This window comes from Diadema antillarum, unplaced genomic scaffold, assembly GCF_040938485.1.
Source record: "Diadema antillarum isolate AM-2024a unplaced genomic scaffold, OU_Dant_1.0 seq00001761_RagTag, whole genome shotgun sequence".
Lineage (NCBI taxonomy): Eukaryota > Metazoa > Echinodermata > Echinoidea > Diadematoida > Diadematidae > Diadema > Diadema antillarum.
In genome coordinates, this window is record NW_027272443.1 from 320368 (window position 1) to 345653 (window position 25286).

General features: G+C 36.6%; 1 protein-coding gene across 1 annotated transcript in view; it reads left to right on the plus strand.

Moving 5' to 3' along the window:
* Window positions 1-25286, plus strand: part of LOC139712133 (potassium channel subfamily T member 2-like) — a 276426-nt gene that overhangs the window by 235050 nt on the left and 16090 nt on the right. Inside the window, exons 6-13 of the mRNA XM_071623967.1 lie at window positions 11844-11952; window positions 12613-12687; window positions 13702-13785; window positions 15240-15334; window positions 16092-16281; window positions 16707-16871; window positions 17493-17629; window positions 19837-19900. Coding sequence (XP_071480068.1) covers window positions 11844-11952; window positions 12613-12687; window positions 13702-13785; window positions 15240-15334; window positions 16092-16281; window positions 16707-16871; window positions 17493-17629; window positions 19837-19900 — 919 coding nt within the window. The remainder of the gene's footprint in view (window positions 1-11843; window positions 11953-12612; window positions 12688-13701; window positions 13786-15239; window positions 15335-16091; window positions 16282-16706; window positions 16872-17492; window positions 17630-19836; window positions 19901-25286) is intronic.

Genomic DNA, 25286 nt, shown 5'->3' on the forward strand with positions numbered 1-25286 from the left:
CTGTCCTTGATTTTATGTGGTCCAGCGGTGAAGTAGTCAAGATAATGGCGTCTTGAGTGCCGACAGGCATGATTGCTCTCACTCAATCATGTTTGCGTTGAGTATGGACATGTCGTTATGTGATGCAGCCACGGAGCTGCAAAATGGGAATTGCGGGTCGCGCTGCAAGAGTATGTGAAGAAGATCAAAAAGTGATGCATGTTTCCTTTTAGCAAGTGCCATGCATTTTGCATTGCCTACAGTAGCAGTTTTGAATCTAGTCCATGTGATGTCCAGCAAACACATATACAGAATATGAAGGGTTCTTTTTTTTTTTGGGGGGGGGTTGCTAGGGTTTTTTCTTCTTCTGTAGTTCAGTGTAATGCCACAATAATGGAGTTTATTCTGCAGAATTTGTTGGCAGAACAAACTTTTTTTTCCATCTCACATTTGCCCGCGCTGCATGATCTATTATAATATGTTGATGGTATGATTAAGGAGGGTGCTGCCTAGAGTATTGACTGTATCATGAATGTTAGAGTAAGATTTGAAGAAATGTCAATCAGATACCATTACTAAAAATGATGCTCTTATTGCAGGGCCTCACACACTAACCCATTTTTTCTGCTGGTCTGACCTGTCCGTCAGACCAGTAGGTACCTAGTTTTTCCATTTTCTACTGGTCTATTCCTGACAAATATACTGATCCGACAGTGATTTTTGCTGGTCAGGGACCATCAGACAACATCAGACAAGTGCCAGTGTACAGCATTGCTTATTGGCAGTAAAGGAAAAGAAAAAATTAAAGCTTAATGTCAAATTGGGCCATAACTTTGTAGTTTGGTCAATCTGCAAGTAAGGACAATATACAGAAAATGATTTTTACAAATACCTATGTTTGCAAAACTATATGTGTATTAAAGGGTGCTTGATCTACAGGTTCCATGAGGCAAAGAAAACAATAAAACAAAAAAATATGTATTTTTTTTAATGAAACACTTATGATTTGTGAAAGTTCTTTTAAATGATTATAATTTCCACTCTACCACACAGTTTTTCTAGAAGCTGCCAGTGTTTCCTGCATCATTCTGAATTATTCAAACCAATGTTCATACACATATGTTTTGGAAAACTTGCACTCTAAGTGGAAAAAAGAAAATCTATGATTTTACAGATTTATGGTGTAGTCTAGTTCTGTACTCCTACTCTTTCAGACAAAATGTAGTGTCAGTGATATAACTTGGCATTTATTATAATGATTATGACATTTAAAAGTTATTGAACTCCAGAAGTGCATTGCTACTTTATTGAGCTCAATCAGTATAGAGCAGAATATTTCCTGGAATACACATTGATCATTACTTACATGTGTATGTATGCAACAGGAGTATGAAATGCACTCTTCAGGTTGAATTTTTTTTTTTCCATTTTTAGCATTCAGGTATTCTTGCCAGATAATAGATAATCTAGAAAGAAATGATAACAAGGAAACAATTCATGTTTACCCAAACAAGGCTTTTTTTTTCAGGATCAAACCAGATATGTCACAACCACCAAATGGCTCAAAATCAGATTATAAATATTTCTCCCTGAGCCAGTAGGCCCCTGGGATAAAGACTATTGATTGTTTGAATCTAGGCAGGAGTCCCCACAGGAGAAGGAGCTGTGTTATTGACCTACTATTGATTTAAGGTATATGGAAGGATGATTGCCCTACATTTTACTTCAAACATGCATCGGAAGTTTTCAAGATTGTGGTGTCAGGAATAAAAGTAATCTATTTCCTGTATTTTTCTTGAAATAACATGTTATTTTGAAGCTAAAGTGCTGTTTATTATTTAGTTGTATGATATTGTAGATAGGTCAAGGATCAGAATTTGGTTGTTGATCTGGAAAAGGATAAAGTGTTGTTATTGTGTGTAATTATTGGTCTTTCCCTTATGAGTGGACGATAGATAAAGAAATGAGAAAATAACACACAGATTAGCCAGCGTCACATGACCACTTGAGCAAACTGTGCTTATGGGCCTCATCACTAATATCAGGGATAAGAATGTGGTCATGATTGTCAGTGACTCAATCTTTTTTTTTTTTTTTGGGGGGGGGGGGGGGAGGGGTGGGGGCAGAATCTAGGTGTTTGCTTGTTTGTTTGTTTTGTTTGTTTGTTCATTTCTTTCTTTCTTTGTTTGTTTTCTGGTCATCCAATACATCAGCACAGTCATCTAATTTCAAATGATTAAACAGTGATTTATTTTCTCACTGCCCGTAGGCATTGCAAGTCCAGAATCCTTGAATATGATATGTCATCATAAATGGAATGTTATTCAAAATCACTCTCCAATATTTAGAAGACATGAATTATGCAGACAAGACCTGTTACTGTATAACACAATATTTTTGCTGTATGAAATTTTCGTGAATCAGAGCCGACGGTCTTTTTCGCGGCATGAAATTTTCTCAAGTTACCTCTAACATTCAATCCGTACAGTGTAGACAAGAACTTTTGCGTGCATTTTAATTTTGTGAATCTTGGCTCTCGCAAAATTCACGAAATTAAAATGCACGTGAACATTCCTTGTTTTACAGTGATATTGTAATCCACTCTTTTTGATTCTATAGATGAATCTGACGTCAGAGAACTGTAACTTACTTGTACAGTAGCGACCATAACTGGGGGTTTTCAAAGAAGAACAAAAGTACTTTCAATAGGTTATGCAATGAGTCAGGTGCATTGCTGTGTCAGCTAGTGCATATGAATTATCTTTTGTTAGGCATACCTAGAGCCCCCAGTTAGAAATTACATCTGCCTAAAGAAACAGTACCCTACCCGCATTGTCTCTTCCGAATTGTCTCATGACACTCTTGCCCTCACTTTGGAATGCAATCTTTCATTGAGCTGTGTCATCTTGGCTTGTACATGTCATTGGTATTTAAAGACATCATACAGTCTGGAGTGGAGACTAGAGAGGCAGACTTGTTGGAGACACGCTGAGCCGAGTGTCTGGATGGGGAAACATGCAACATGCGACGTGTCGTTACACCACCCTGGAGAAATTAGAACCGTGCAAGGAGCAATCGAATGGCTAGCTAGAAATTTCCCTTGGCAATCTTAGAGATTATGAAAAGAATTCATATTTGGTGCTGTTGCAATAAATTTAAAGTAACATTGCTAGTCGCAGTTCAGTTACCCTGTGGAGTTCATGCATGAAAAACACTTACATGGTCTGGAATAGTATGCATGATTTTCATCAGTGTATAAAGGACAGTATTTCCAAATTAAACTTTATCACAATAGTATCATAATGTCTTAAAAATAGGAAGCATAGTTCTACTTTAAAAATCACATATAGCAAATGGACACCAAGATTTGATTTTTCACTTGAATAGTGTCTCAGCTGCAGGATTTAAACATTGTCTATCAGACCTATGAGACTAATATATGTAGAAATACATCAGAACTCATTTTATTTTGTCTTCGTAACCGCTGCTGTTGCAGTCACGCATATTGATTTGAGCAAGATATCAGTCATGACAGCTACATCTAATTCCCTGGTGTACACCAGAAAGCATGATGGCAATAGCAATACAATTTTTACTATTTCATTCTTCAGAGGGCAAAGAAGAGGCTGTAAGCAAAATATCAGGCAGATAATGACTGCCACTGATGAGTTATGACTTGATGGCATGAGGACGTGATATGACGATGCCATTGGGGGATTCAGCAAAGATTGCTTTCATTCCAGTTCATGCATTGGAGACATATTCAGGATTGTGCTGAAAGCAAGAATGCAAGAACTTTCAGACTGTCAGGATTCTTTAATAGTTCTAACATGCATCCCAGGGCATGCATTAGAAACATTAATTCAAGATTGCACATTAGGCTGGGGGGACTTCAGACTGTCAAAAAGTTCTTTTCTTGTAACCATAGTTCTAACTTGCATTATATCTAGTCATGTTTCAAACTCGGAGTTACGATGTATCAGACATCAAGTTTTTTTCAGTACCTGCAGATGACACTACATGCAATTTGCTGTATCACAAACATTAACCAGTTGAGAACAGTTTGATTTTGCTACAACGCACATTTCCCATAGACACCTGCCCAAGTATACTCGGGACTCGTCCTCGATGGGTTAATAGTCTGTTATCCCTTTCCTTGCCAAGGACTTTGGGCAATGTGTAAGATGCTATGGTGCTTTCTCTGCCAATTAGCTCTCAAAGCTCACAAAGATGTAATTTAACATGAGAGAGTAGGCTTACATGTACCTACAATATTTATGCAGGCATTTATACAGCAGAAGTACATGCATGATGAAAACTTCACTCAAAACTCCTCAGACGTCTTAACCAATTCCATACGGGAACCGGGTGGCCTGTGTATTAAGTTAATGGGAATTTCAAAATTCAGTACGGAACGGGTTAACAGAGATGAAAGGACAATGTAAACCAAGAAGCTAAATCTGGAAAGCCCTTCAGACTATGACTGGTTAAATACCAAACAATGATGAGGACATATTTGTGATAAACACGATTCTGATTAGGTTTCAGACCTTCAAATACGCCTCAATTAGAATGAAATGTATTTCTGAGAACGGTTAGAAAAGAAATGATTTTCATATTTCTTCAAAATGTGACAAGTTGTAAAGCTGCATGAAGAGCTCAATGATGTTTTGATGTATTCATCTCACATGAGTTTGGTTGATTTTACATTTAAGATATCAAAGCAGTTTGTTTTTACTCTTCTTATAGATAAGAAACTTATAAAATATAATTTGGGTTGTCGCCATGAGCTGCAGCAATTTCTGAACTACATTAATGAACTGACTTGGTCAAAAGTCATCATGAAATCCTCGATGACACACAGCAGACAAGATGCCGCCCCTGTTTTTTGCTGGAGGAACTCGATCCTTCTGTCGATTTTCCCGCCCAGTTGGGACGAAGACTTGTGATGGGAAGAAGGAGAGTGGTGCCCGTTCCCCTCAACAGATCCTTTCATCCCATTCAATCCCTTAACCACTTCTGATGAAGATACATGAGAAGTGATGGAATCCAGGCAACTGTAAGCCATGCTCTCCCTCCAGCTCCTTGTGTAATAACAAAATCAAATTTCATTGCAAGAGGAAGACAATTCCGGAGGTTTGTGTATGTTACATGCGATGCCTGTCTAGAAAAAAAAGAGTGGTTGCTTCATTTTGTTATGAGGAAAAGCAAAAAGGACAGAGGAAAGGGAGAGGTGGTAACCCCTAAGCTATGCCCCAAGAGGAGCATTTAATGACTTTCTGTCGCCGACTGTTAGGGAATGTTACCATGGCTAACAGCAGAGAGGCTGATCCAATATCTCAGTGATACCTCTCTTTCTGGTTGTTGAATGGAGCCCTTTATGGAAGAGAAACCATCCTGCCTTCTACTATCCCGTTGAGGACGGAGTCCCGAGTATACTTGGGCAGGTGTCTATGGGAAATGCATGTTGTAGCAAAATCAGTCTGTCCTCAATGGGTTAAGATTTGATAAAATTATTGCTTTGAAGTGATAGACAAAAGAGTTCACTGGGAATGAGAGAGTTATTTTACTGTGCTAGACATGAGTGGAAAAGATTAAAAAAAAAAACAACTACGGTAATGTAGAAAATATTTCCATTTTTTTTTTTCCACAAAATATTCTTGTCATACATATTGTGTTTCTCATTTTCTTAGTGCCCAAGCATTTTTAAGTAGGATGAAAATTTTACTTTGACAACATAATTATGCAGATTAGAAATGAAAAATAGGAGTATGTGCCGGTTCATACAGTGTTTTTTTTTTTTTCAAGAGCTTGTCACTGTGATTGCAAATTGCAGGTTTAAAAGCACCATCAATTTTCCCCATGTTTTTCTTTTGATGGATTCCAGTTTACAAAGTTTGGTTGCATATAAATGCAGACTTATTTCCTGTATTGTGATAATTATGTTGACTATCGTATTCCTTGTGTCAATATTTTTCATGGCTGCAAGTGGGATTACACGTGTACATCCAAGAACTTCAAGCAGTTATCACAAGAAATAGAAGTATACTTTTCATGCCAAGATTATTGCAGTTTAAAGGGCAATGTTGTTTTTACAGTGAGATGTGCACTTGGTTATTCTCTTAAGTTTGGATCCTAGAAAGTGCACTTGTATTGGGATAATGTAGAGCACACACAGCACAGTATTGAATGTGAATCAGTAGTGCATATAAGCATACCAACAGAGACTGCGGTAGAGCAAAATTGCATTTCTACTTTCATAATGATATTTCTAATTACACAGAGGTAAATGTTTACTTCAACTGGCACAGATCAGGTGTTGAAATAGAATAATGTCATATTGTGTCTCCCTCATGACTTAATCATGTTCAACTGTCATTTTTTAGTCACCTTAATGACATGTTCAAATAATTGCTATGAGCACATTGATGGGCTAGTATTGACATGCTTGCTCAAGACAGCAATTTCCATACATAGGAATTTTCAACTTAAAGGGTGTGTTCAGTTCTGGTTGAGGTGAGGATTTAGCTTTTAACGTTTTGCAAGATATTCAGAAACCACTCTATGAGATGTCAAAGAGCATGCAATTCTAAGGAGCATCAAAAGTTTATTTGATGAAAATCGGTTTTGAAATGGCTGAGATATCCAAAAACAAGGTGAAACAAAGAGATCCTCATAAAAGGCATGGCCTGACGCCTTTTATCATTATCACTTTTTGGGATATCTCAGCCATTTGAAAACCAATTTTCATCAAATAAATGTTGAATCCTTCTTAGAAATACATACTCTTTCATATTTCATAAAAGGTTTCCCATTATCTCACTTAGGAATGTTAAAAACATGAATCCCCACCTCAACCAGTACTGTACAGTCCCTTTAAGTAGGGTCCAAAGGTCACTTTTTGACATTTTGCTCAACTGACAGTTGTCAATTCCAGTGGAATTATTTGACTTACACTGCGGAAATTGCTGTCCAAATGTAAAGTTTGTGCTCTTGCCTGCTGGACAAGAATTTGAAATGGGAAGGGGAGATGAGGTCGGTGCATTTTCTTTTCCTTTTTTCTCGGTTGAAAAGTTTTATGTGGACTGAAATACAAAGTACATTTTTTTAAACATTACTATACTGGCCCCAATTAAGGTTGTGCTTATGTTGTCAAAAAACTTTCATGACTTGGGGGGGGGGGGGGGAGTGGGCTATTCAGAAGGAAAGCATGTTGTTGGCTGACATTTAAGATACATTTCTAGTGAACGGAAATGAACTAACCTGCTGTTGAGATGGTGGGGGCTGGGGAGGGAGAATGCCTTGATTCTGACATCCTTAAGTTGAGACTGTTAAACCTGTTAAGGACTAGTCAAGAGTATACATGGGCAAATGAGAAATGTGTGTTATTAAAGCGAAATCAGTTCACCTTCAATGAGTTTAAGGGTGCAACAGAATTTGGGCATGCTTGTCAATCCAAGGAACTATATTAGAGTTGGACCAAAGTAGATCCACGCTGACGGAGAGAGGTATGACTAGGTCCATTACATTGATCCACTTGTGCCTTCCAAAGTCAATATGTTGAAATTTTTGTTGAAAAGGACAGATGTATGAATAAACACCCCAAGTATATCACCTTTAGAAATGAAAGCTTGTTTATTCTCCATTGATTTCCATTGATGAAACAGTTGTAGGGCCTGTGTTTATTTGTTGTTGTTTTTTCTTTAGTGTGTAAATGTAATTAATCAATGAATTCTGAGGAACTAATTGATCAAAGTTTTAATGGAGGTACATGTACACAAGAATAAACCAATCTGTTATTAATAAAGAAATTTGTGAGAAAATAGACTTCTTGGAGGTTATTAACGATGGTTCTACAGCATGTGTCAGGGCAAGGATTCAGGTACTGCTTTACATGATATTAGTTGAGTGCAAGAAAGTGCTAGCAGATTGCAAGGTCTGTGGCGTTAATGCTTTCTTTCAGTCAATGATGAAATGCTCACAACAACATGCTTTCATCAGCAGAGACTCCAACTCTTCTGCTTTCCACAGGAGGTCTCGCCCATTTGAGGGCCATCCTTTTCAAAGCCTCCCACTTGAGTTGAATTTTCCCTCGCTCTAGCTGAATGACTCCCGCTTAGGAAATGTTTTTGCCCCACTTCAAATTTTGCTTCCTCCTATCCAACTCATTTTTTTTTTTTCATATGCGTGTTCAAAAAATGAAGCTAAGATAGCTCCAGAGAGTGTGTTCAAAAAGAAGCTAAGATAGCTCCAGAGAGCATCTTGTATGTACAGCCTTAGAGCTTTGGGACCCTGGCCGCAAGGGATGCCATGCATCCCACATATGATGTGTGCTGTTGTGCACATGTTTACTGTCAGTCTCCATTTTGCTAGGCGGTTCAGGCAGGAGAATCTCTTGTGTAATAAGGTGATAGAGGTTGGAGTCTCTGCAGCCCCTCTTTGTCTTCAACTTGTGATATTTTGTCTGTATGAGTGAAAATAAGTTTAGAGATTCAAACTTGTACATATCTAAGGCAGATGCTATAGTTAAACTTGTCAAAATGAAAAGGTCCTCGCAAAACGTAAGACATAGTGGTGTGTTTTCTTTTTCTGCAACACATTTTAAATGTTTGGTTTTTTTATTGGTGAAGGTCTAGGTGTGTATTTTGTGTCAAACTTTCCATTTTCTTCATCATATTGCTTGGGACAAGTAATTCCCATTTCAAATAAGGCCTCTTTCAATTTACAAAATACGGAATTCTTTTTCCACTTAACTGAAAAAAGGGGAGAGACATTGTTAAGCCTTTTCCAAACAATAGCAGCAGCAGCAACAACAACAACAAGAGACTGTTTACAAAATGTTTCCATTTCCATGAATTCTGTTTATTTTTTGCAATCATTGAAGATCATTTTCTCTGTCATATCTAGGTAGATGCCATTAGTGGCCATGCAAGAGAAATTTTGTGCCAATGCTATATTGTCTATCAAGAAGTACAAAGAGTGCAAAATACTTACATCACACTTTTTACCCACCTAAGGATTAGCAGTTTGGCAGTTTGTGAGACAAATCAATGTTGTTACGTGAGGAAGTTTTGTCAGTGATAAGCTGTGCAAACATCAGGGGTGGTGGTTATTCCATTAGACTAGCCATCTTTATGGGCCAAGGATATGGGGCAGACTAGAACCAGCCACTGATGTGCTGGGATGTAGCTTACGGGGCGGCTGCAGATCAATTGGAGGAGGGATTTAAGATTTACATTCTGTGGGAAGATGAGTTATGTCAATAGAGGAGGAGGATCAATACAGGATTCAGATTGAAGAGAATTGTTCTCTCTTCTTTTTTTTTCTGAGAGAAGGAGAGTGAGAGTGAAAGATGTTTTTTTTTAAATATAATATATATATTTGTTGTATGGCTGTCACAAAATGATTTCAAAGTGATGCATTGGGTATTTGTTCCACCTACTCAGTTTCACTGAACTCCTTTTAGCTCAGTTAAATTAAAGTTTTATAGCTGTGTGGTGAGAAGTAGCTTATGGGTTCATGTCCCATCCTGGTTCCTTCCAGTTCACTTTATGCATGATATCTTACCTGGAATATGGAGGGTAACAATAGAAGAAAGCAAAAATTCAGAAAAAAAGATACAATATGGACATCAGCCTCTTTGGTTGGGCCATGCTTCAACTGACTTGATTTGGTGGTTTGTTGGTAATTTTACTTCTACTCTTTTGCTCTATTTGTGAAGCAACAAATGAGTATGAATCCCTCAGCAGTGTTTCAAATTTGAAATCACTGAGTAGCATGCATATAAACATAATGATTGATACCTGATAAAGTAGAGACTTATTTCAATGAGACATTGCCTCAGGACCCCCCCCCAAAAAAAAAAATAAATAAATAAATAAAAAAAAATAAAAATAGATAAATAAATAAAAAATAAAATAAAAATAAAATAAAAATAAAAATGAAAATAAAATAAAATAAAATAAAAAAATGAAAAAATAAAAAATTGAATAAATAAAAAATAAAACAATAAAAAAGATAAAAACAAGTAAATAAGCTAATGTAGAATAACAAAATATTGCGTATTAAACAACCAAAATAAAAGCAAAATGAAGACACATCTACATACAGCTTTGAAAACCTTGAAGTCACAATCAGAATTGCACAATACATGTAGTGCAGGGATGCCTTTGACATTCTCACCCAGATCTGAAAAGGAGAAGTAAGTTCAGCTTCTACTTTGCATAATTAACCTTTTTTTCTTTCTCTTCTTCTACCTCATTTGTTTTAATGGCTGTTTCAGAAGTGTGAATAGGGATTTAGAGAGTGAAAGAGAGCCCTTGGGTGAACTGCCCCATTTCATTAACTGATACATTTTAAAATGCAATGAGGAGAAGTCGACGACATCATTTCACGGCACACATTCTAGACTAATGAGATTTATAGAATGGTGTCAGTTGGCTGCTGCGATAGCTTGCTGCATTAAAGGTTCTATGTAACGAAACCACAATGCATATTTGTGTCATTAGTAAATGCCTGCACATTTTCACTCAATCATTTTGTCATCAACAATGCTGCTTCAGTTGACAATGAGACCATTTGTTTGTTTTGTTTTTTGTATTTGTTTTTTGTTCTGTTTTGTTTGATTCTTTTCACTTTTGCTGGCATCCCAGGCCTATCTGTTTAAAAAAAAAAAAAAGTAAAAGAAGAAAAAAGTGGTATATAGGAGATGTGGTAATGCAGGTCTGTTTTGTTTACCAGCTGTTGCTAACCACAAAACATTCAGTGATTATTTAAATACATTACATACAACAAGCTATTCCATCCACCTTTTCATAATAAATCCACCACCAATTTTGATATTACTGTAGTACAATTGACTCCCATTATAACAAAGCCCTTTAGACTGACAGTTTTCTTTTATGTCAAAATTTTATTATAGCTAAACAATAGAGTATATAAAGATGTATAGACAATGATTTTAGGACCTAATACATTGTTACTTTTGTTGCATTTTTTGTTTTGTTTTGTTTTGTTTTTGTTTTGTTTTGTTTTGTTTTTGTTTTTACTAGGAGTGTACTGTAGAGCAAAATTAGGGGAATGTTAAGGAAAACATTACTTTTCTTTTTAATAAATCAATAGCCGTCATCTGTTTTATGAAACAGAAGTTAATGAAAAGGTGCATTCCCTTGATATGTTAATGTGATATATTACTGAAAAAAAAAAATGTGGATGCCTTTACTAGAAGAGTTGCACTTCAGGTGCAATTTTCATTTTCTTGAAAAAAGTAGTACATTCCTTAAATTCATTTTATGATTCTAGTGTGTTGCCATCACAAATTGTATTAGAGTTTCCACAAGGAGAGGTAGAAACATGTTATCAACTAAGACATGGACAGATCCAGAGTTTTTCAACAGACGGTCCTACAATGTATTCTCAATCTTCCCATAAGTGTTACACATATCACTCTTTCTATATTTGCAGAACCCATATTTCTGTCTTGGGGAAACATGCTCCTTAAGGCTCAATCTAGATGGTTAGCCTTAATGGGGTCATTCCTAATTACATGCTCTAGAAAACAGTCTGCTGACGTGTCATATAACATTCTCATGCATTGAAAACTTGACATACAGAAATCTAGTATAAAGTAGTGACTGATGAAATAAGTTTGTTTTAATATTTGGATCCAAATTCATGCTATCTTTTTAAATATATTCTTGTCTCTTTTGCATTTTATTTGATGTTCTTGACATAATGACAGATAAAATTATCAAATGAACAAAGTTTCTAGTATCAAAGGCTTTTTTTTTCTGAGTTTCTGCCAAATTCTTGGAATTGTTCAGGCATCTCTAACAGGTTTCTCTTTTCTCTGCTTGCCTGTGCAGGTTGGCCATGCTGTGGGTGCAGAGGACGACATGGCTGTGGGCACTGCAGGTTTCCATAGCAATCATCAGCGTAGCACAACACATCCTCCTCATGTATTTACAATATAAGGTCAGAGGTCAAAACTTTGCCACTTGCATGTTTTGTGAATAAAAAGGCTTTTTTCATTAAAGTTTAATATTATGTTATGTGGTGGGTGCCATTGTCATTGTGTTTTATGTCAGTCTCTTATCAATGCATTTATATTCTTCATGTTCTGTATGTTTATTAATTTTTTTCTCTATGTGATTTTTCAAATCATTGTTGTACATTGAATCTATTGTGCTATGTTTCTTTATTGTATCATAGGCAAGGACTTGCAGAATAACAACCAATTCCTAAGCAAGTTCCTTTTATTACTGTGTTGAAATGTAATGAAATGAAAATGAATTGAAAATGAAACGGGGGCAGGATTGATTGAATTGATTTCACTCTGCAGCTTTGGTCCAATGTATTCTTTAAGATTGTCCACTGAAATGAAGATTTGAACTGTTGTATGTAGAAAAGTTATATATCTGTAAAATCCCTTCGTAAATATTAATGCTGTACTTGATTTTTGTTTATGTTATAGCATAAGCTAAGAAGTAGGGGGCTTTATCATTCTTTGTTTGTGGTTGGCCCATGTGATATATTATTTCCACTGCATGAAAAAAGAGAGGAACTTCTGATGAAATTAATTGAAGTAGGGCTTTATGTAATCATCTTCCATGTTTTCATTTTCTTATTTCACAGGGAAGTGTTCTACAGCAGATTGTCACCATGTCTTTTTTTCTAGAAATCGTCAATAGTGTGCCGTTTATTATCACAGTGAGTAAACCACAGTGTACATCTAAATACAGATCTACATTTTTTTTTCAATGTTAAAGATGGTTTCTGCTTGTTCTGTGTCATTTTTGTTTTTCAAATATGCTCAGAATACTGCTATAATAATGTAAAGCCTTCAGTTACATGTATGTAGGCCATACATGTTTTGTGTATTCTTTGTGAAGCTTGTATTTTGTAAAATTTTGTTGATTACATGATGATACAACACAAACATAGTCCTCTGTAAATCTGTTTTCGATTTAGCTTTTAACATAGACATACATTGTAGTGAGCAGGTTCTAAAAAGGCTTGTTGATAGTGTTTGCACTATACTTATACCACCAGTGCATATCATTGCTCAGTTGAGATTTGTTCAATTTCTTTGTTTGGTCCTACCCATAGGTTCCTGAAATCCAGTGAAAGAAATCAACTATGATTGCAAAATAATGATGTTGGTGATGTCATGTGCCATGAAGTTAGTTGATTTGTTTGTTACAGATGCAAGAGCAAAAAGATGGCCACATTTTTCCAAATATTGAAAAGAATGCTAACCTTTCTCCTAGTTGTAAAAGTAACCCAAGTTTTGTGTTGTTTTTAGTGTTTTACAGGGCAGGTGGAGCATTTTCAAAAGTGTGGGGGCCCACTTCCGGGTTTCATGAGCTAACAAGCAAAAAAAAAAAAATTAAAAAGGTCCTCATCTCATCTCTCCCCTTCCATTTCCAGGGTTTTTTCAGCTGATAAGCAAAAAAAAAAAAAGAAAAAAAAGAATAACCTTACCGCGCTCACACTTCAAGATCTAGCTGTCTATTCTTATTAGTGCCACTTACGTACTTTCGGATTAAAAAAAGTGTGGGGGCCCAAAGTGATGACACCTTATGTATTCCTTTGTACGGTGCACAAAAAGTGTGGGGGCCCGAGCCCCCACGGCCCCCACGGCCCCCACGGTTCCGCCGGCCATGTTTTAATAAAACATTATCAATGTATGTGAAACTTATGGTGTTCTTTTCCCTATCACAGATTTTCTGGGAACCATTAAGAAACCTCTTCATTCCAGTTTTCTTAAATTGCTGGCTCGCAAAGCAGCTTCTTGAAAATCTTTTTGTAAGTATCATTATAGAAGATTATGCACTCCACTATGTGTACAATTGTATGTGCGGGTTCATGTGTCCATGAATACATCTATTTTTTCCCAGAATAGTTGGCATGAAATTCTTTATCTTAACTGATGTTCAAATATCTTTTGAAAATGACTGAACATGATTACATGTCTATACCAAGCTGAAATGTAAAATGTTGTGAGGGCAATTTGTGGTATTAATGTGCCCTAGATTTGATCTTTAATTATTCTTCATATGTGACTCTGCACCTCAAAACAAACAAAAAGTCGCCAGACATGAATTTTTAGTTAAGACCATATTCTGAAAGAGCAGACTTTAAGCTTTAAAATGATGTATAACTCAAATCAAATGGACTCTCCTAACCTATCTAAATATTGGAAAGAAAGCACAAACTCAGGTAAAGTGTGAACTGAGAAAAGAGGCTCTGAAGTATAGTGTCTATTCAAGCGCTTAATCTTTACCAAACTGTGCTGGTTGCGCGATGAATGGGACAAAAAACAGGAAGTAAACCACCAGAGTATCAACAATGAAGGGATTATCAGATTAAACGGAAATTAAGCATGCCTCATTAACACATTGTGTCCATAATTAAAGCCAACTTTCAAAGCAGTAGCACTATCCTTTCAAAAGTTATTAGAGTTGAAAGTGAAGAGTGTGGACAAGGTTTTTCAGAAATGAAAAAGGAATTCTAAAGGCACACATAATCACACTATTCTACCAAAAACGTTTGAGATAAACTGCTAAAAAAAAAACACACTTTCCTGCCCGTTTTATGATACCAAATTTTAGCATAATGTAAAAGAAGACCCGCTCTTTCAGAAAATATGAAAAAGTTAAGTTCGGCTAGGTTGACCCATTTCACTTATTTCAGTCCTCACGCAAAATCAGTGTGTGCGACTTTATGTTCGTTTTGAGGTGCACGGTCACATATTGCAAATATGGGTAAACATACATCAGGGAGCACATACAATAGTGCATTCTGTTTTGACATTAGTGTAGAGAATAGTAATGTACAATGCTCTTTGACGGAAACCAACTTATACCTTCAAGCTTTGTTCCATATATGCTGGTCAAAATTGCATGCAAACATACCCACCCATTACATCTGTAAAGAAGTAGTGGAATATTGTGAGAAATTACCAGTGTGTTCAAGTAGTCATACCTATCTTTAATCCTAGGTTTGCATTTGCACAATCATTCACTTATCTATTGCATTTGGGTCAGTTCTCTGTATATTTTTCCCTCAAGGTACTTTCTCTCTAAATGGAAATAACGGAATAAAGTACATGATGGCATTAGTTTTTTTTTAGTATGTTTGGGTGTGCTTTAATACATGGATCCTCTGTGCAAGCGTGAGCCTGTGCTTACAGTGCAGTGAATAGGTCATCATCCAAACTGACCTTTGACCTCTCTCTCTCTCTCTCTCTCTCTCCATAGAATGACTTGCATAGAGTGATGATGAGGTCACACTCGGCACTCTCTCAGCAGCTCATGATCCTCTTCTCATTCATCCTGTGCCTCATATTCACCAGGTGAGTCTATCCATGCATCTCTGCCCCAACTTCCCATGTGGGTGGGGTTGACAGTATGCCCCTGTCCCCCGCCCCCTCCTTCCCATCTAATAAGACTTGTCTTGACAGGATGCATATGCCCCACCCCTCTTCATCCCTCAAGTGTTGATCCATGTTTGTGCTTTTAAACATATTTCCTGTGGGATTTCATCCTCTCAATGTTTATTTCTTCTTCTTCTTCTTTTTCTTGATGTTCTCACAAGAAAGAAATGGCCTGCTCAGTTATGATGGACGTGCCATCACATGTGAGATTTCCGCATCCACTCACTCACATTCTCCATTTCTTTATTGCTATTGAAATGTTCTTGAGCATGCAGTACACCGTGAAAGTACATTAAAAAACTCCATGATCTAAGCAATATTCATGGGTGCAAAACAGCATTCTTTGTAAACCCTCCCTTATTTTTCTTGCAGTTATCAATTTTGTCTTCACCAAGAAAAAACGAACAAACAAACAAAAAAGAGTAAAAGGCAAAATTATCACATAAACTATTATTTCACATGCTACCATTGCCATCCATACAATTACAAAATATGCTTTAGAAAATTATATCAGTATCGTTTTGATTCCATACAATGGGTAATATTGCAAATTGAACTGTATTCAATATTGAGGATGAGTCCTGGGTATACTCGGGCAGGGGTCTATGGGAAATCTGTGTTGTAGCAAAATCAGCCCGTCCTCAACGGGTTAACATCTTTTGATCTCTTGACGCAGTGTCTGTGGGATTCACCACCTAGAGAGGGGGGATGTCACCATCAATGGCATGTCCTTTTTCCACGCCTTTTACTTCACGGTCGTGACCTTCTCCACCGTCGGCTACGGCGACATTGAGGTCCGCATCTGGCCCTCCCAGCTGTACATCATGATGATGATCTGTGCGGCACTCGTGCTCCTCCCGCTCCAGGTGAGATGGGTTTTCTTTCTTCCTCCTCCTCCTCCTCCTCCCCCTCCTCTTCCTCCCCCTCCTCTTCCTCTCTCTCCTCTTGATCCTCTTCTTCCTCCTCTTCCTCCTCTTCCTCCTCCTTCTCCTCCTCTTCTTCCTCTTCCTCCTCTTCCTCCTCCTCCTCCTCCTTCTCCTCCTCCTCCCCCTCCTCCTCCTCCTCCTCCCCTCCTCCTAACTCCTCCCCCTCCTCCTCCCCCTCCTCTTCCCCCTCCTCTTCCCCCTCCTCCTCTTCCTCCTCCTCTTCCTCCTCCCCCTCTTCCTCCTCCTCCTCCTCCTCCTCCACCCCCTCTTCATCATCCTCCTCCTCCTCTTCCTCATTGTATGAGAATAGTGTAACCACATAGCACAAACTACAGAAATTATTTTCTCTATCTGTGACCCTGCAGTTGGAGAACCTGGCCTATTTGATTGTGGAAAGGCAGAAGCAGGGAGGAACATACAGCAGGCATCGGGCTCAGACCGAAAAACATGTGGTCGTCTGTGCCACCAACCTCCAGTACGACCTCATCGTCGATTTCCTGAACGAATTCTATGCCCACAACCACCTGCAGGTAAAGGATATGAATGTTAACAGGAGATTTAATGTCGAGTGCCCTTAATAAATTTGACATTTCCAAAGAGAAATTCAATTAGTGCAGAAACTGCTGGAGATATTTCAACTACTGTACCTAGAGAAATTGATCTCTTGAAAAGTTGATGGCCATGCAACATACATAAGATTTATTTTTTTTCAAATGAAGTATATTCATGATTCCTTATTTTTCTTTCTGTGAACACATTGGAGTGATACTTTATTTTCATTGAATGTGATTGTTGATGCTCTCAATGAAAGGAATGTCAAATAGTTTGATATTTTATGAAATACAATCGGGCATAAGGCTGTTTGACTATTTGATATTGTGTCTTTATGGTGTATAGCCAACAAGACTCTCCCAGAGATTAGTATGTTTTTAATCTTGCCTGATAAGCAACCTTAATATATCTTTGGTTTAAAAAAAGAAATATCACTTTTGATTATCAAACATGAAGCATTGTGACCTGCAGAGGTGATGTCATTGGTGAGGTCTGTAGATTGGCTGTTTTTATAATCTAACATTCAAGGAAAAGTGTCTGACATTGAATGTACATAAGCACCTAAAAACTGCTGACTTGAATGTGTTTCTTGACTTCAGGATTTCTTTGTGGTTCTCCTCTCACCGTGTGAGCTGGACAATGCCTTAAAGGCCTTGCTGATGGTCCCACTCTGGGCCCAGCGAGTGATCTACATCCAAGGGTCTGCCTTAAAGGACCAGGATCTAATCAGATGCAGGTAGGACTAGATTAGAATTCTCATTGACCAGGTTTGGACCTGTGTCTGTATCATGTATTATGTATGTATCTTATATGTGACTCGCCTGCATCACAAAACCACCAAGTTTTTGAGGAACTATATACATTTTGTAAGGTATGTACCTTACTTTACTTCAACAGAAAATTTAAGTTCTACATTAAGAGCTTTCTGAAAAGAAATGTGATTAAATGTTGAACTATCATGAGTGGTCAGTTTCTGTGGGTCCCATGCAAGTCTTGTGTGCTTTATGTTATCTCTCTTATTTATATCATCTTAAAGAAAAATCCATCTGTTTATGTATTGTATGTGAGCTCCATGAGAAAAGTTGATAATTGATACTGTATGTGACTGTACACTTACAGTATCATTGCTGAAGTAACTGTATTATTATTATACCTTTAGTATGATAACCTTTGTTATATTATACTGGAACATAATGAACAGTGTGTCAAATGTGTGAGGACTGATTATATTGAAAAGGGATATTGCAAGTGGATAAATGTAGCACATATTCTAGATTACAGTGCAACCATCGGTGATATACAAGAGATAATCTTTGGCTGATTTGACAGATACATGTAATGCTTCAGTCTGACATTGGTAGTTAATGGGGTTGTGCAGTTTTGCAGACAACTGGTGTGCATTTATACATCCCCACTTTTATACACAGCTTTCATTATTGCATTGCTTGGAGGTGAAATGATTACCCAAAGAGTTTGTCGAGAATCAGACAAAATGTTTTGAAATGACATCTAATCAGCCTGCCCTGGTGCATATACACAAATTGCTTGTTATTGTTCCTGCGGGAAAATGTAATATCAGAGTCAGGTGTTTTCTCGGTGCATATTAGTAATGTCTGCATATCACCTTCCCCTTCTTTGGCTTCTTTGCAAAATGCCTAAAGAAGTTTGAAGAAGTGTCCAATTCCCCGTACAGCAAAAACCTATGGGTATTCTCTATCCCCTCGCCAATCAAGTAATTGGTGACTTTTCAAAGTGACAGTGGAGCTTGCATTGTGGAGATGATTGAACTGGAGTTGCCATGGTAACCAACACACCTGATACATTTGTCTCCTCTCTTCTGTCTACATCGCTAAAATCCGATGCCTTCTTCGGCCTGATTTTCAGAGGAACTTGTCGGGGTTGCTTTGTGGTGTTCATGCAGAAATATATAACTTGTTATGGAAGAAAATAGGCCATGGGGTTTTTTATTTTATTTCATTTTATTAATTCATTTCTTTTTTTTTCTTTTTTTTTCTTTTTTTTTTTTTTGGGGGGGGGGTTCTTCTTCCTTAGAAAAGAAGTAAAAACCGAAAAGACTTGCACCATTATTTTCAGGGCATCCTTCTTGATTGTTGTTGTTGTGTGTGTGTGTGTGTGTGTGTGTGTGTGTGTGTGTGTTTATAATCAATTAGCAATATTTAATCAGTTTACTTTGGAGACATAAGGAAAATATATGTTTGTGTATATTTTAGTACCTGTCTTTTGTCACAAATGATTGTAATGATAAGACTATGGAAGAGTTAAAAGGCAAGCAGTAAAGAGAGATGCTAACTTCTTTCACCATAAGTGCAATAACTAATTAAAAAATCCAGAAAATCAAATGTTTTGTGAAAGAAAAGAAAATGTGAGAATGCAGGAAATTCTGAGGTGAGAATAAGTTTTGCCTTGTATGGTGTTTATACATCAAGGATATGTTCAGGTGTTTGCAGTGTATATTCTGTTACCCTATTGCCTATGGAAACCTGGTAGGTCTTGCGCAGGGTCTCATAGGACTTCAGATTCTTGTATGGATATACAAAGGGGTAAAATATTCCCTAAATTGTATCTTTCTGGCCTTTTCAGAACATGTGTATTATTATAGCTCCTTTTGAGTAGAGTATAAATTAACATTTTCATGTTGTCAAAATTATCCACACATTTCATGCAACCAGAAACTGGCATGTCAATAAAAATGTGCATAGAGTTTGATTGTTATGTGTACATTATTTGGTGTTTCAATTCCAGGGAATTAACAAATGAAATTCATCTTACCCAGCCAAGTGCAGAAAATTACTCTCCCAAAAATTTCCACTTTTACAATATTTTATGAGATGTTTGCAGACTTTTGTTCCGTGGCATAAATGTCATTTTGACATAGATTGTGAAGACTTTTATTTCTCTCTTGTCTGTTTGTAATCCTTACAGGATGGATGATGCAGAAGCCTGCTTTATTTTGTCTCCACGAAACTTCATGGACAGATGCGAGGCTGTGAGTACTCAGATTTCATCTCCACTATCTCTTTGATCTGGATTACATCTCCGGTTTATCTAATCCCCATTTCATCTTGAGATTAGAGCCTCAGAAGTTGAAAACAATTTAATTTTGCCTTTCTTTTTCCCCTCTCAGCCTCTAATACTACTGACACGTATGTGATAGGGATAGCATCACACTCAGAACAACAGACAGATTTAGGGTGGGCTTTGGACAACAGTTACATGTTTTTTTTTTCTGTATATGCTGTATTCATTATTGCTCCATGAACATATTTGATCGTATTGTCATATTCTCTCTTGTCTAACAGAATAACGAATAATATGACTATAACAAACGAGAAAAACTGTTGATTTGTTTTTCTTCCTATTAGAAAATGGAGCTGATGTGTAAATAACCAGTCACTAGTATGCGTATTCACAGTATCAACAATTTATTAGAAGGCAATTGCAGTAGACTGGAAACAATGATCTGCACTTATCTATCACATTCATTAATAAAGTAGGCTATTAAAATATAGTTAAGCCTGCAATTTACAGATGTTCAATTCAGATGGTACATGAGGATTAGGATATTGGTGCAGTCCATGTAGATGACATAGTTGCTGTATTATGCTGTTTTCTGACCTTTTTTTTGTCTTAAGGAAATTGACTTTTTATTTTGTCATTATGTCATTGATTTCATTTGTCTTGTTGTCCACAAAGTGTTCATTATTGCTTTAGAACTGTAGTACTAGCTTCTGCAAGAAATCAAAAGTTAAAAATCCCAACGTTTGCACTGTGCATTTGTGCATGCCTGTTTCTGGTATGAATTGTAAACACAGCAAGTCTTTTCTGCAAAGTGAACACTCTTCTGTTATTGTTTTTTTTTTTTTTTTGCTGATGGAAAACTTAGATAAACCTTCTGTGTGTCCAGGCTCATAGCTGTTATGCTCTGTGCTGATTTTATTGCCATTTGGACAATTCCTACTAATTTGGTCAAAATTGGCCACTCAGGCACAAGAATTTGCCTCTCTCCAAGGGGATGGCCGAAATTACGCAATATGGATTTAGTAGGGAAAGTAAAGGTAATCTCTGTTCTTTGGCAAACTGACATCTTTACCAATAGGCAAAGAAACCAGTAGGCTTTCCAGTCAATGCAAAGAGCACAGTAAGAATGAGAGAACACCTCTGATGTCGATTCACAATTGCTATCAATTGCTATATGTAAGAATATAATATAAAGATAATTAACATCAAACTTTTTTCAAGTTAAGGAGTGATGCATAAGAAATTATAAACATCCAGGAATACTGCACAAGAAATAACTCAGAAATAACAGGAATCTCCCTGCAGTGTCACCTGCTATGGGATTAAGGCACCTGTATCTTCTCGTCAAAATATCTTAAGATTCATTTCATAGACTAACTGTAAATAATGCCTTAGACATAAAATTAGAAAAAAACAAGCAAACTTGTGCAGTTATCTCTTGCTATTTGAAGAAAAAGATATTGGAGAATTTATGATTTGTGTGAATCACATTTGTTGGTATAAATTGTGTATTACATGACAAGAGTCAACCAATTCATTCCTTTGTTTTAGAGCAGAATTAAATCTTCTAAACTTTCTTCACATGCCTTAATACTGTCTGTTAATAGGACAAAATGCAGAACCTATTTTGGAAGCTATATTGATATAACTTTGTGAAAGACTTTTTGCCTGTGCATGTTCTCAATGTATAAGCTATGACCAATTAATTTTGAAAGCCTGTAATGTACTTGCCACTTACTGTAAGTGTTGTGTAATTAACACATCTAACTGTCTCATGCATTTTGCATTTTGAGATCCTTTCAGTAGTTTTGAATTGTATTTTTATTTTCTGAGGAGTTTTCTCTGTTGTTTTGTTTATTTGGTACACAGCAAAACATGCAATTTGTTTTGTCTTTAAAATATCCAAGGATTTTTAAAGCTGATCATTTGACAGTATCATTGTACATGTAAGAGGAACTAATCTAATTGAGATATTCAGAGAATTAATTCTGACACCTTTGAGGTAGATGATTCATTTTCTTTTTCTGTTGCATCAAACACGTCTGTTATTCTTCACTGCCACAAGATATTACCTAAGGATTGCTTTCCATGTTGCTAGTTGATTTAGCAGTGACTGATGCCTAGAAACATACAGTGTTTGATAAAGGAAAAGCACACAATTCTGGTGCGCAACTTTCTGCATGTAGCGTGCATGACAAATGAATGCTGATGGAATTCGTACAGCTAGAGGGAGCAATTTCTTTTTTTGATAGATCCACCTTTAAATTCATGATATATAATCGCAAATATTTGTTCTAATTTATAGTCACTAATCTGTTCGGTTAAAAGAAAAAAAAAATATTGATGGCCTCACTATAAAAAGCCATAGGTACACTGTAGGAATAGAGAGTTAATATACCTGAAATACAAAGGACTCAAACAGAGAATATATGAAAGTACAAACCTTGTCGTGCATTGAGTAAACCTCAGTTCGTTATTTTACCTGATTGTGTTGCATTGTATTCCTACCAACAGTAGAGTGAAGATATAATGTATAAAGTAATTCCTAAAATACTTCCGTTGCATATCAAATTAAAAAAAAATATTTTCTTGCTTGGCCCGGTAGACTCTAAATCAGAACTGTGTGCTTTCATATTCATGCAGGCAATGGTGAATAGTGGGCGAGGCAATAACTTGGGTGGCCCTGCTACTAGGCAGGCTGCCCAAACCCTGCGAGACAGATGCGTAAGAGTGCCCTCTTTTGATCAGTCTATGTAATTGGCCTCACTTTTATTAAAGTAGATGTATATACAGTGTAATGATGAACATGATTATTATTATAGCCACATAGAAGCAACGTATGCGTGGCCCAAAATGGGCTGACCACATGTCTCAGTATTGGTCCTGGATCTAACCCAGTAATAGAAGCACAAAGAAAGGATGAAAACATGATATCCTGACATTTGCCAGTTAGAAAAAAAGAACAAAAAAACTCTCATTCTTTCACTGATCATGGCCATATTATTGTCAGCTGAGATCCAGAAGGACGCTATTGGCTTCTAAGATTTGAGCATGTATAGAAACAAAACAGTCAATTTCCGTGACATAAAGAGTTTATTCAATCAAAAATGTGTATAGATTTATAAGCATTATTCCAAATGCTGTGTAAAACAGCACCCTTGTGAATTTTAATATCTAATATTTTACAGAAAATGGACAAAAGAACCTGAAATTGATATTATAATGTAAAGGAGATCATTAAAGCTATAAGTCAGTATCCCCCCTAAAAAAACAAACAAACAAAACCAAAAAAAAAAGAAGAAAAAAAAAATGTAATACTGCCCTTCTGGTTTTTGGCAGAGAATATTATATTGATGTCTATCATTCATTTGGGAGTTTCTCCAAATTTTCTTCAATGACAAGAACCATGCTTCTTTATCAATATCACTCCCTGCATTTTCATACATTAGCATACCAGTATCCTCACACAAATTGAGGAGAAACCAGAAGTAGATGTGTTTGGTCCTCCTTATGATTGTTATTTTATATTCAAACACAGACAAAAAAAAATATCACAAAGGAATGGCACACTATTCTAATCATTTTTAAGGGATATAAGTTTGGCCAATTGCATGTTCCAATATACCTTCACTTCCCTTTGTATGTAGCCAAGTATTCATTCCTGTTCAAGCCGTGTGGCTGTGATCTGGCAAAATTGTGAATCTCATTTTTTGGCAGTTTTCAGATGTTTACATATAAAAATTAGAAGCTTGTCATCTTTTGTTCGTTATCATTTACATAGTTTTGAATTGTGTGTAAGAACAAAAGTGAAGAAATATTGTTTCTGAGAAGTAATGTATAACTAAATGTGAATACATGATAGCTGTTTAAAAATGTCTAGCAGTGTTTGCAAAGATAGTAGTTCTGTCAGATAAGTGTTGGATTCTTACACTCAAGCAGAATGACCTGCAAAAATATGTTAGTTTTAAATATGCAGTTTTGCAAGGCCACTAAATAATACAATTATTCATTTCCTTTGCCGTGATTACTGTATACGCTGTTGTTTTTGCGTACAGATATTTTCGCAAATGAGGGAATCATAGACATTTTTGCAAGATGTCGTTTTTGCGGATTGATGCAGAAATCTTCATATGCGCACTACTACCTAAGTGCATGGTGACATTTTCGCGTGTTGTTAAATTTGTGGCCCATGTGTGATTCGCAAAATTTGCAAAAATTAAAGCTTTGCGAAAATAACAGCTTATACAGTACTTGTGAGCTGAAAACGGGCAGAACAACATAGATTTTACATTTCTAGTACAGCATGTGTATTATGAAACTGGATATACGCTTCTTTTTTGCCAGGTCATTAGAATCCAATTGGTAGCGTGTTTCAAGTATGGTATGGGCGATAAGCCAATACCACCTACAGTACACACTAGAGATGCTACAGATGTAGTTCTGCCAGCCACACAAGCTGTCTCAGGAGAGGAAAATGATCTTGCAAAACTATAAAACTTTAGTTACATGCAAAGAAGAAGAAGAGAGAAACAAAGTTAGCAATTTCTAGAGCAATGTTTCTCAATTTAAGTATTTTTGCCTGCTAAATGATATTATTGTTCCCTAACAGTTAAAAAAAAATAGACTCAATTTCGTAACAATTAAAAATTATGATATGCAGTACATGGATACTTCAGACATGATTATATATAGAAACATCATTGATCAAATGCAGTAATCAGACTAAAAGATAAAAGATGTCAAAAATTGAGATTACCCAGTTCTACCAGATCACGGCTCTCCTCAACTATCATGCCAATTTCCTGTCATTTGTGCCCAGTTGTTGTTTTCCATTCTTTTCCTCTGCCAGTACCAAGATATATCAGCATGGCCCTATAGCCCTCTCAACATTGACTTGAATAGAGAGAGTTGTTAGTTGATTGGCATAAACTATCTTTGCAGCTTTTCTTTCGTGCTTTAGACTGAGACACGCAGGGCTTAGCCTCATTCTTGCGATGAAAAGTTTAAGAGTGTTAAAGCCATCAAGGCAATAGCAAGCATTAGATCTGCAATGCTAATGTTTATGATGCACCTTCTGCTGGATCGGACAGTGGGGACTGCTGTCTCGTGCATTTGCTAAGCAACTCCTTTTTTGCCTAATCGCCATGCATGTCATATTTTTAGCATTACAGATCTAAATCTCGCTAATGTTACTTTGCACTAACTGTAGCTAGACCCAGTGGCATCAATGTCATTGCTACAAGCAACTATATTGCAATCGGCGTCTATGATATATCTAAGGAAAAGTCTGGAAAGGTTTAACAGGAATCAAGAAAGTGAAAGTAAACTGAGCATGAAGTTCATGAAGCTTTATA